This window comes from Pimephales promelas, chromosome 4, assembly GCF_988280905.1.
Source record: "Pimephales promelas chromosome 4, fPimPro1.hap1.1, whole genome shotgun sequence".
NCBI lineage: Eukaryota > Metazoa > Chordata > Actinopteri > Cypriniformes > Leuciscidae > Pimephales > Pimephales promelas.
This window is the reverse complement of record NC_142772.1, coordinates 48501723-48515112: the sequence shown is the minus strand read 5'-3', so window position 1 is coordinate 48515112 and position 13390 is coordinate 48501723. Positions and strand designations below refer to the sequence as shown.

The window sequence follows — 13390 nt, the reverse complement described above, 5'->3', positions numbered from 1 at the left end:
TGTAAAACAGCACATACGCTCCTCTTTGATGTTCTCTTATTCATGACCTGTTGCATTTTTTCAAGTAGGAAGTTGGACATTCTGAATTAAGCGCAAATATACCGTGTCCAGATTGACTGTAATTGTCTCACATTGAGCTGCATTTTTTATTTTTACTGGTTGCTGGAAACTCATAAATTCAGTGTAAACCTGTGTGTGTAAATGACCCTCCGTAACGGGCACTCGTCCAATCAGGGCCTGAGATCCTCACGGATGACCTCGAGCTGGTTATCACACACACACTCCTCACGCTCTCACTGTGGACTGAAGATCACACACACACACATCTACAGTCCACAGGGAGTGGATGAGAAGTGTGTGTGTGTGTTTTTAGAGTGTGTATGCGGGTGTGTGTGTGTTTCCGTAGTGCTGCCGGAGCGATTGAAGCTGCTTTTGGAAACTGGGAATGCAAAATGTTTGTGTCTCGTGTCATTCTTGAAGGTGCGCTCATTTTTTCACATGTCAGATGGTCGTCGGTGTCAGCATGTGTGTGAACTCTGAGGAATGCCACTCTAAATATAACTCTGGCACACACACACACGCACACTCAGTGCCATTCAGACTACAGTAGATATGAATTCAGGCCCTCTAGTGGTGAAGCTTTAAACTACAAGTTAATCGCGGCGGGACATTGGTTTCGATTCGGCTACACATCTATTTAGCTTTTTGTTTTTTTATTTTCATGTTAATTTTAGTTAAATTATAAGTAGAAATGTATCGATACCGATACCTTGACTTCGATACCGGTTCCTGAACGGTACCTTTTTCGATACCAATATTATGTAACCAGTTTTATCAATATAATATTACCTAAGTTATTTTATTTGCTTTTGTCATTTAAAAAAAAAAATGCAATTTAGGTTTAAATTATTTTTCTTTTTTATATTTTGTATATATAAATATATATATATATTCTTTAAATTATTTAATTTTCATTTAGTTTAAGTAGTTCAACTAATATTTACAAGTGAAACGCGAAAAATTGGAATATAGTGCAATAGTTAATTTATTTCAGTAATTCAACTTAAAAGGTGAAATTAATATAGACTCATTACATGCAAAGTGAGATATTTCAAGCCTATTTGTTTGATTATGGCTTACAGATATGAAAACCACAAATTCAGAATATTGTGAATATATGAAATCATAATCATCAAAATTATAACAAATAAAGGCTTGAATATCTCACTTTGAGTCTATATATTATATTAGTTTCACCTTTTAAGTTGAATTACTGAACTTTTGCACGATGTTCTCATTTTCCGAGTTTCACCTGTACATGGTATTTTATTAAAGCTTTATTTCAATGATCAGAAATGTTTTAATAGTTTATTTTTACGATAACGATAATAACCCTGACTCGCTCATTGTCTAAATTGTTCATTTAGAACATAAAATGTCACATAGCTGTGATTTAGTAGTGAATAAAGCCACAATATTTCAATGTGTGTTGAGTGTGTTCGCGCAGGGCATGTGTGAGTGTGTGTGTGTGTGTGTGTGTTTCTGCTTGGCCCTGCAGCGCCGGCGTATATGTTTTACTGTGGTGATTGTTCTGCCTTTGATGCGTCAGCGAGTGTGTTTGAAGATCAGCCGCTGTTTAATTGCTTGTGAAATACCTCTGTGGATCAGGCCCGGGCCTGCGCGGGATCACGGACGCGGGACGAGGAAGCCGCTGGAGGGGGAACGGGGAGGGAATGTGTTTTGGTTTGGGTTAAAAGTGTAGATCACGATTCAGGAGGCCACCAGAAACAGGTTTGGAGAGGTTAAAGGGATAGTTCACCCCAAAATGTAAACTCTGTCAGTAAATATGGTGCGCTCTATTATAGCCAACGAACCGACTCGGACCTCGGATATGACGTCACGTCCACACTTCAAGCGCTCTATTATGTTTTGCGTGTGTCGGAGTCGGAGAAAAAAATGGACGCCACCCGGAAAGCTGTTGTAATGGTAGCACTGGCCGAGTACCAGGCACTTACATAAAAAAATAAAAATAAATTATGACTACACCTTATCATTTGAACTTGAAATGTTCACTTTGTTTCATGTTAATATTCTGTTAGCAACGTTAGTAATCGCACTCACAACCGATTCCCATACCTACAGGGGACGCAGTAATACGAGTGATTATAATCATCAATTAATAGTAGGGCTGGGTAATAAATATCGATTTCTGGATATTAATCGATTCTCAGTTTTACGAACCGATATCGATTCTTAAATCTCAAGAATCGATTAGTCATCCTGTTTCATTTGAATGAATGGATCATTGTATCGCGGCTGCGCGCATCCAAAAAATCGCACTAATCTTTGTCCTTTGTTACTATTGATATGAGACAAAGTCTCAATTTTCAAATTACGTCCATTTTCTTTAGAAATTCAAAAACATAAATAGTGTTTTGTCGCTGTGGCGTGAGATCGCTCTGGAGAAGCAGCGCCGCTGATCTCTATTCCGGCTTAATAATACCAGTCACAGCGCCAAATAAACATGAATGAGCGTCTGAAAGTGTGTTAAAGATAGAGGACAACTTATCGAAGTCCGTATCATGTCACATTGATTCACTCAATCAGCGTTTCAACCGTGGAAAGACGTCAGTTAAACAGCTTGTAATCAATGTATCGTCATATTTACCTCAGAAAACCCACATAAACTCGTTAGTCAGCTAGAAAAATAACTCTAGAGAGGAGCATTTTGCTAAATATATACACCATATTACATATGCATTATAATCTTAATGTTCTTCAATAATTAATGCATATTTGAATAAATCTGGCAAGTTTTTGACAGTTACCATTTAAATGTATATATAAAAATAAATAAAAGTGTAATTTAAGTGTTAGTATAGCTACAAAACAGTTCATTATTACCTTCATATTAGGCTAATGAAGCCCAACTAGACTCCCATAGTTTACAGTATTAGTTAAGAGATTTGATTCCCTTGAGAAAAATGGCCATTTATTGTAACTGATATCCAAAATAATCAATATTGAATTGATTCAAATCGAAATCGAATTGCAAGCTTGTGAATCGAAATCGAATCGAATTGTGAAATTTGTCTCAATACCCAGCCCTATTTAAAATAGCAAAGCGGTTCGAAAACAATGAAAACAATTCATAATTACAAGTCACACAGGGCGCAGGTGTCCTCACGGTTGTCCGACGTCCGAGAGGAGAGATCCGAGGAAAGGGGGCGTGTTGCTAGGCAACGTCTGTCGTCCGATTCAGATCTTCGAGACGGATAAATAATAGAACGCACAATTACTCTCCCTCATGTTGTTCCAAACCATAGACTGTAAACAAAGATGGACGCCGCCCCTTCGCTCTCTTCCATTGGTCAGAAGTGAAGCCGCCAGTGTCCCGATATGGCGGTTGACATCTTGGACTTGAGTCTGCGCAGAAGCGAGTCGTGAGCCGGAAGTGACGCCGCGAAATCAAGACCCCGCCCTCACTCTCGCGGAATCAATCGCAAGAACACGCTCCTAGGGTTGGGTATCGAGAATCGAGTATGGATTGGATCCGAGACTAACTTTTTGTTTTTCCCGGAATTGTTCAAAAGTTGAAATTTCGATTCCTAGTTTCGATATTCGATATATCGATGAAGAAACCGCTGAACAACACCAACGAAGAAGCGTCTACCGGAAGTGTTGGCATAACCACGCGAGTCGAACATGAGTACTTTACGTCGCCGATCCAAAGTGTGGCTTCACTTTTCTAAAAATAACGAAATCTCGGCAAAATGCTAAATTTGTGACAAAAGGAGTATTTTTACAGAAGGAGTATTTCCTTCAGAAAGGATTATTTCCTTCAGAAAGGCCGTTGGTTAGCAAGGTTAGCTAAACTTTTTTGACCCTGCCTCTTAAAAGAATCGGAATCGAGAATCGTTAGGAACCGGAATCGAAACAAGGAATCGGAATCGGAATCAGAATCGTTCAAATTCAAACGATACCCAACCCTACACGCTCCTGCACTTTTTAAAAATTAATTATAGAAATTTAGATATTAAATTTAAAACTCCAATCTCCTCAGTCCTCCGAAGATCCCGAGAAAACGGTTGTCAGAGAACCTGTCAATCACAGCTGTCAATCATGACGTCAAATAACTCACTAAAAACAAACTTAATCTAAAAACAAACACTTGAGATTACATCAGCGTGATAAAAACTACAGTAAATGGCAGAAACCATCTTTGAAAAAACGATATGTGAAGTGTAATTTAATTTAGTTGGTCTCACGTGGCGTTAAATAATGTTTGACTTTATGAAATGCGTTAAATCTAATGCACTGTGATGTGTGGACTAAAATATCCACTTTGTTCTCAGCTCTTTTCATCCTCAGGCCAGGACGCTGAACGAGGACATATAACAGGGCGGTGCTGGGGATTTATAGCCGTGACTCAGACGTTCAGTCCTGACCAAACAGACTGTGTTTCACCCTATAGCGACTGTTGTGTTTCCAGACGTCAGTGGCCAAATCTTGACATTTATAACAGACTCGGACTGTAAGTCACAAACACACGTCGGTTTGAGTTGCTTTTCTTGCTGTGATGCACTAAAAGTGTGTGTGTGGCGAGTCTGTTTGCAGTTGATGGTTCCCTTTGTTGGCTGCACGATATATCGAAATAAAAACGTCATCCCGACGTATTGCTTGGTGCAGACTGCAATTTAATTAAGTTTATTCGCTGCTGGCAAAGTGACGAGTTTCACTGCGTATTCATCCGTTTCCAGCAACCCGTCAATGATGTTTAATGTTCACAAGAAATTAAGAAATAAAGATGTTATTGTCAATTTACAGTTGTACTGAAAATATATATATACGTATATATATATAGGGCTGTCAAACGATTAATCGCGATTAATCACATCCAAAATAAAAGTTTGTGTTTACATAATATAAGTGGGTGCACTGTGTATAATTATTTTATATATATAAATACACACACATGCTTGTATATATTTTAGAAATATTTTCATGCATATACTGTATATATAATTTATATTTTATATAAATATAAATATTATATATATATATATATCATTTTTTTCTTAAATATACATGCATGTGTATTTATTTATTTATTTATTTATATATATATATATATATACAAAATATTTATACATAGTGCACCCACATATATTATGTAAACACAAACTTTTATTTTGGATGCGATTAATCTCGATTAATCGTTTGACAGCCCTAATATATACATACATTATTTAGTGTGTGTGTGTATATGTTAAATATAGCCTATATAGGCTATACATCAGTCTTAATGTAAATCAATATCTTTCACATCCAATCATAAGTCCTGTACACTGTAAAAAAAATATTGATGGCTTAACTTAAAAAAGTAAGTAACCTGGTTGCCTTAAAGTTCATTGAACTGGAAAAATTGAGTTAATTCAATGAAGGAGATTAATTTAATCATCAGAAACTCAAAATGATATGTTATCTGAACTAAATAAATTATTTAAGTTGATTTGACAAAAGAAAAAATGTTGTGATTACTACACTGTATAAAAATATTGATGGTTTAACTTAAAAAAGTAAGTAACCTGGTTTGGCTTAAAATTTTAAGTTGATTGAACTGGAAAAAGTGAGTTAATACAATGAAGGCGATTAATTTAACCATCAGAAACTCAAAATAATAAATTATCTCAACTAAATAAATTATTATAAAGTTGATTTGACAAAAGAAAATATGTTGTGATAACAAATCTTGAAAATATTTTTTTTACAGTGTGTGTACATGCCTGTGTATCACGGTTAAAACAATGATTCTGGTTATGAGTGAAGGACTGCGGTGACGTGTCATTGCTGATGCTCATCACCATGGCATTATGAGTGTGTGTGTGTGTGTGTGTGTGTGCGTAGTGGATGATCCTCGGTCGTGTGTTTTGTCAGTTTGAGCGGTGTCCCGAATCTAGTGTACACAAGTTGTCCTCTGTTTACTTCTGCTGCAGTTCGTTTATCCACTAATGAAAGTGTGTGTTTAAGTTATAAAACTCAGTTCAAAGCGAGAGCAGATGCTGTAGAGCGTCGTGTTTGGATCAGGTGTGTATACACACACACACGGTGGGGTGATATCGTTGGTCTATGATAACCACATGAAACGAGTGTTCCGGCTCTTCTGAGGAAAGACAAACTCGCTTTTAAAGCTGGAATTTGTGAATCGATGAACAAGTGAAGCCGCGAGTGAGAGCTGAGGGAGATTTGGAAGAAACACACACTTTCCCTGTGGATGTTTAGGACTGGGAATGATCCTGAAATCAACGGTTTTATGATCATAAGGAGCGATTACTCCAGATTCGAGACCGTTTGACAAATGCAATTATCATTAGAGACCTGGAAACACTCATAACCATTAACTACTTTCATCACAGACATTTGTCACACACACACACACTGAGACTGTAAACGTGTAGCATTACCTGTAGTAGGAGGTCTGCTTTGAACTAATATGATGTATAATATGATTTAATGTGTGTGTATATATACTATATATATGTATATATTAGGGCTGTGCAAAAATTAATTGCGATTAATCGCATCCAAAATAAAAGTCTGTGTTTACATAATATATTTGTGCAATTATTTTGTATATATAAATAGCTATCCATGCATGTATATATTTAAGAATTATTTGCGCTTAAATTCTGTATATATATATATATAAATACATAATCTATATTATATAAATATAAATATTTTATATATGAATAACACATTTTCTTAAATATATGCATGTGTGTGTATTTATATATACAAAATAATGTGTTTTCTAGGTCTTTTGTTAAAAGAGTTTCCTTCAATGTACATCTAAATAACTATGATAAATTAAATAATTTGAGAAAACTTTAGTTTAATTGGAGTTTGAGGTTCACTTGAGGAAACAAAGTCTACTCTGTTTTTCTGAATTAATTATCTCAGATCATTTTTCATGGAAAAAAAGTTTTTGCTCTGTTTTTCCTGAATTAACGAGTTTTTTAATTCAGAAAAACAGAGCAAAAATATTTTGCCATGAAAAATTATCTCGTAATTCTGAGATAATTAACTCGTTAATTCAGAAAAACAGAGTAGATGCAATAGTAGATTCAACAGAAGTGAATGCAATACTCTTCCATACAAATCACTACACTGAGAAAAAATTATTTTCTTACTCAGTATTTCTTTTTGTCTTCCAGTGCATATGTTACTTTAGTAAAATGATTTAAGATAAGTCTTGTTTTCTAAGAAAAAATATCAAAATCAACTTTTTTTTACCTTGACCCCATTGGCATTTTTTCAGATTTTAACATTGTTTTACTGTATTTTTAATTTATATGTCTTCCCAGGTAAAATATCAACTTAAAACATTGTTTTTACAGTGTAAACTTAGTTCTTGACTTTATTTATAAACTAATTAAAAAAATGTTTTTTAAAAATAATTTGTTTAATTATTTTGTATTTTTTGTCTCTCTCTTTCTATTATTTGTGTAAAGTGCCGTGATGAGCTATTTTAAAGGCGCTATATAAAATAAAGTTTATTATTTTTAATAATCTCAATCATTTGGCCGACTCTCTGCTTGGATTGTGTGAAACACAACAAACTTGACCTGCTGTAACCTTTGACCTTTGACCTCTGAGCAGTGGTGCAGGAAATAGACCGTTGTGAGTTATTGCTCATTGTTTGAGGAGATTCCCTCCTAATCTCAGTAGAAGCGTATCTATCTTGCTTTGACGTGTGGAAGGAAGAAGAAGTGTTTTTGTAGTGTGTAAACTCTCTAAAGTGGGAAAGGCTGTGTAATTATGTGTGTGTTATTCACCCAGTTAGATGTTAGCTTATTACGCTAAGATTATTACAGTTTTTTTACAATTGCTAACACACAATTTTGCAAACTAGTCTGGTTTTATCAAAATGCTTAACACAATTCACAAAAGCACAAAATAGCTCATATATCCTGCAACCGAAACTACACATAGCATTATCAAAATCAAACTTCTGCATGAACTGGCACACACAGATTTGTGCCTAAACAACGACACACTGTTTTATAATGAAAAGCACTCCTATCTTTAGTATGCTTTGCCATAATACTAAAATATGCATCAGATTGTTCACATGCACAGAAATATTTGCAGACACACACATGCTGTTGAAACTTGTATTTTTTCACTACAGTAAACAAGTCAGTGCAACAGCAGAAACATTTACATGGGACTGAAAAAAAATTCTAAAATATAAAAACAAAATATATTACAGTAAAAAAAAGTGGCAAAAAAAATATTTTTTTATAGTTTTTCTAGTGCTTACATCCTGATTGAAGTGTTATCAATTAACCATTGAGGTGTTTGGCCAGACGGCACATGTAATTGGCCAATTAGTGTCATTTTGAATGGTAGTGTTTAGAAATGGCAAACATGTGACTTTATGTCAGATTGTTGTGTCTTGTGCAGAGAACTGTGCTCAGTGCATTTATGCAAAATGTGTGTAAAGCAGAAAATGTGTTTCGACTTTTGGAAATTGAGAAGAAGTTTTGCTCTCTGTGTGTCCGTTTAAAGAATTGTGCTGTGCATGTCATTTTAGTGTGTTAGCAATTGGAAAAAAATGTAAATTATTAGATTAATAAATGCTGTAATACTATCGCTAATACTTTGTTCATGTTGACTAATATAGGTAACTAACGAAACCATAATGTAATCATCTGTTGCTGGAGAAAATCTTCAATTAAGTGTGTGTGTGTGTGTGTGTGTGTGTTGGAGCATTTGATATGACATTGGTGATCTCTGTTAACCCTAGTAGAGGTGTGTCAGGTAAGAAGGGATTGAGAGTGAAGTGTTTGGGTCTGTAGCAGTGATGAATTGCACAATGACAGGACTCAGTGTCTCCAAACGTGTGGTGAGACTGCCTCCTGCTGGCTATAACACTAACTCTCTCTCTCTCTCTCTCTCTCTCTCTCTCTCTCTCTCTCTCTCTCTCTCTCTCTCTCTCTCTCTCTCAGGCTCGCCTGGCCATTCAGAGAGGAGCTCAGGCCGTCATCTTTGACATCACTGATGATCCATCTGCTGCTGTGGAGGTGTGTGTGTGTGTGTGTGTGTGAGAGAGAGAGAGAGTGTGTGTGTCTGTGTGTAAGTGTGTGTGTTTGTGCCTCTTACATACATAAAATGCATATAAATATCAGTCTTCACTCTATATCTCCCAATAATATCTCAGGAACATGATTTAAAATGCTTTTATGATCAAAAATCTCTGTAGTTCATCTCTGTAATCATATAATGCAATATAATGATGATCGAGAGATGAACAAATGAAAGCCTGATCATATTGGAATCAGCAAAAAAATAAATAAAAAATCATAATGGGATCTCATTAAACTGTTTATTTTTCATCGTTTAAAATTTTTATTATATTTTTAGTTTTTTTTATATAGTTGCTGATAAAAGCAACTTCTTAAAAGTTTTAACAATCACTCTTGTAACTATAGATATAGGTACACTGATATAAAATATTGATGGTTTAACTTAAAAAAGTCAGTAACCTGGTTGCCTTAAAATTTTAAGTTGATTGAACTAGAAAAAGTGAGTTAATACAATGAAGGAGATCAATTTAACCATCAAAAACTCAAAATAATATGTTATCTGAACTAAATAAATTATTTAAGTTGATTTGACAAAAGAAAAAATGTTGTGATTACTACACTGTAAGAAAATATTGTTGGTTTAACTTAAAAAAGTAAGTAACTTGGTTACCTAAAACCTAAAATTTTAAGTTGATTGAACTGGAAAAAGTGAGTTAATACAATGAAGGAGATTAATTTAACCATCAGAAACTCAAAATTATATGTTATCTGAACTAAATAAATTACTTAAGTTGATTTGACAAAAGAAAAAATGTTGTGATTTCTACACTGTAAAAAAATATTGTTGGTTTAACTTAAAAAAGTAAGTAACCTGGGTTGCCTTAAAATTTTAAGTTGATTGAACTGGAAAAAGTGAGTTAATACAATGAAGGAGATTAGAAACTCAAAATAATAAGTTATCTCAACTAAATAAGTTGATTTGACAAAAGAAAATATGTTGTGATAAGAAATCCTGAAAATATGTTTTTTACAGTGTATAGGTAAAATAGGTATTTTCTCAGATTGGTAAAAACATACAGTATGTCCTAATCTCCAGGATACACTCCAGTTATTTGTCAGTGAAGTGTGTGTTTCTCACACACAGCTGCGTGACTCCGGGTCGTTGCCTCGTCCAGTGCTGCTGGTGAAGTCATCAGACGCAGAAGAGCTGATGGGACTCGTCAATAAGAACGAAGAAGCCATGGTGTATATCGACATCATGATGGACCCTCCTAAATGGGTGAGGAAACACACACACGTTTATTAATGTGTTTTCAGTAGGCTTTACTGTCCCTGATGAAAATAAACCAGCTGTTGACCAGTATACGCTATAAAATGGATTATTAGATGCTTGCAGATTCTTCAGTGAGTTTTTGAGTGAACGTCGCTTCAAAGTAAATCCTACAACCATTTTGCTGCGTCAAAATCCGATTTCAGAGTTTAATCAGATTTTAGAGTTTAAAGGGATACTTCACCTTTTTTTTTGGAAAAAGGCTCATTTTACCACTCCCCTCAGAGTTAAACAGTCGAGTTTTACCGTTTTCAAATCCATTCAGCTGATTTTCTGATATTTAGAAGAATATCAGTAACCAGATGGTTTTCTGGTCTCATTGACTTCCATAGTAGGAAAAAAAATATACTATGGAAGTCAATGAGACCAGAAACTGTCTGGTTACTGATATTCTTCTAAATATATATATAAAAAATGTCTGAATACATTCGAAAATGGTAAAACCCAACTGTTTAACTCTGGGAGAGTGGTAAAATGAGCCTATTTCCAAAAAAAAAAAAAAGTGGAGTATCCCTTTAAGAGCTGGGATAAAAGTCTAAAGTTTAGAGCTAGGCTAACGAGACTAACACATTAGTTGCTGGTTTGAGGACGAACTCAAGCTTCAGTCTCCGTGTGTTGTGTTCGCAGCCTCACTATGACGTCGGGATCCTGTTGACCGTGGCTCTGGCTGTGCTGGCCATCATCATGATCTTTGCTCTACGCTTCCGCTGCAGGTCCAACAGAACCTGGGTAAGAAAACACACTTCACACACCCAACGCTCTCGCTCGCTTTCAGGTTTGATGGTGGATTGTAAAATGTCCATTGCGAAAGAATTATGTTTTTGTTTTGGCTTCCAGTGCATATATCGAAACATTCTTAACCCCTTAACGCCCACTGACACAAATATGCTACAAACCGTTTGACTCAGTCAACCAGCCAAGATAACGTCTGCATTCCCCCAATGCCGGTTCGTGCATATTCGCTACAGACCTTCGACGAGCACTTGTTTCAAAGTGACGGACGTATTTCCTGTTTATGTTTACGCACGAGGATTACTCCGGTCAGGAACATTTGCAACATACCAAATTGACCATTATGCCCGCTGTTGCAGATTTGCAACATACCAACATTTCGGTTTATTTGTTGTGCAAAAGTGAAATTGATAATCTCAACATTATTTAGCATCTACTTAAAGGCAAAAACACACATAAAACATTTTTTTATATACAGCTATATAAATTCAGGCGTTAAGGGGTTAATTCAGGATGAAGCAAAATGACATGAAAAATGTATCAAAATTATATGTCAGAGGGGTCGGAAATATAAACGTGTTTCTCTTTTTTTAGCATAAACTCATTTAATTGTGATACATTCTTAAAATCATTGTGCTTCTCAAGATTTAAAAAATGTTAAATATTTGATTGGCCATTAAATATATATATTTGTACTGGAAAACAAAAATACTAAGGAAATATTTAATATTTAATAAGTGAGGTCCTCCTGCATTTAAAATGCCCCGGTTATGCTCTTTTAAAGGCTCCTAATTTAGTTTTAAGGTCTTCTACAGGAGGTTTGCATGCATCTAAAGTAAAAAAAAAAAACGCTTTAATTTTCTCCTAATCTCCACTGCAGCATCAGCTCTTTTCTCCCAGTGTCTGAAACAGTTTGATTAAGGATTCAGTCTCTCTAAACTCCGCCTTTCCGAGAGCTGCTCATCTCTGATTGGTCAGATTACCCAGTCTGTTGTGATTGGTCAGAAACCAAATGCTCATTAGCATATCAGAATTCTCCGGATCTTCCTCAGCACTTGAGACAGTGATAAAACATTGGTTTTACTGTAAAGGAGACGTTAGCCAGAAGCCAATAAAGACCATATTTTGGCATTATGCAAATTTGTTACAAAGGTTCACCCAGAAAGGAAGACTGGAATTACCAACGACTCGTTTCAGGCAGTTCAGAATCACTCTAGAACTCAGATCTTTTACATTCACAAACTGCTACATCACACACATATCTGAAAACGCATAATAGGTGCGCTGTAGAAATCTCAAAAGCCCTTTTCCTCGACTCCCAGGACTCTGTGCACCAGGAGACCATGCGTGCCATCAGCCGGTTGGAGACGCGCACGTACAGCTCTCAGGGTTGCTCCGGATCCCAGCGTTCAGGCGCCGCTCCAGCGTCCAACAGCAGCTCCAGTTCCAGCCCCATCTGTGCCATCTGTCTTGAGGAATTCATGGATGGCCAGGTAAGAGAAAGAGGCACCAAACTAAGACTTTGAATCAAGTCACCTTTACATATATATACATTCACCTAAAGGATTTTTAGGAACACCTGTTCAATTTCTCATTAATGCAATTATCTAATCAACCAATCACATGGAAGTTGCTTCAATGCATTTAGGGGTGTGGTCCTGGACAAGACAATGTCCTGAACTCCAAACTGAATGGGAAGGAAAGGTGATTTAAGTGATTTTGAGCGTGGCATGGTTGTTGGTGTCTGAGTATTTCCCAATCTGCTCAGTTACTGGGATTTTCACACACAACCATTTCTAGGGTTTACAAAGAATGGAGTGAAAAGGGAAAAACATCCAGTATGCGGCAGTCCTGTGGGCCAAAATGCCTTGTTGATGCTAGAGGTCAGAGGAGAATTAAAATTAATTTATTAAATAAATGAATTATTACTGAATATTAAGGGACAGTGGCAAGGAACCTAAACTCCATCAGGTCGCAGACATTGAGAAAAAAACCTTTGGAGAAACTAGGCTCAGTCGGGATCCATCAAAATAATGAATGCGATGTGATTTAGGATTCGGGACTGAATCACAAGTCAGATTTGTGGATTGATTGATGCTATTCAAATATTTTGCATCCAGCTCCTTCCGGCATTAGAGGAACAACAGAAACCATCAAGCATTGGAAGGAAAAGGACCGCTTTAGGATGCCATTAATGAAATGATTTGAGGCTCGCCAATGGCATGTTTAATATTTG

At 35.9% G+C, this 13390-nt stretch overlaps 1 protein-coding gene across 2 annotated transcripts in view; it reads left to right on the top strand.

Moving 5' to 3' along the window:
* The window catches only part of rnf43 (ring finger protein 43), a 43412-nt gene that overhangs the window by 18663 nt on the left and 11359 nt on the right, over window positions 1–13390 (top strand). For both annotated transcript variants that reach the window (XM_089130650.1, XM_089130649.1), the window contains exons 2-5: window positions 9015–9089; window positions 10237–10371; window positions 11050–11151; window positions 12477–12647. In XM_089130650.1, coding sequence (XP_088986776.1) covers window positions 9015–9089; window positions 10237–10371; window positions 11050–11151; window positions 12477–12647 — 483 coding nt within the window. The remainder of the gene's footprint in view (window positions 1–9014; window positions 9090–10236; window positions 10372–11049; window positions 11152–12476; window positions 12648–13390) is intronic.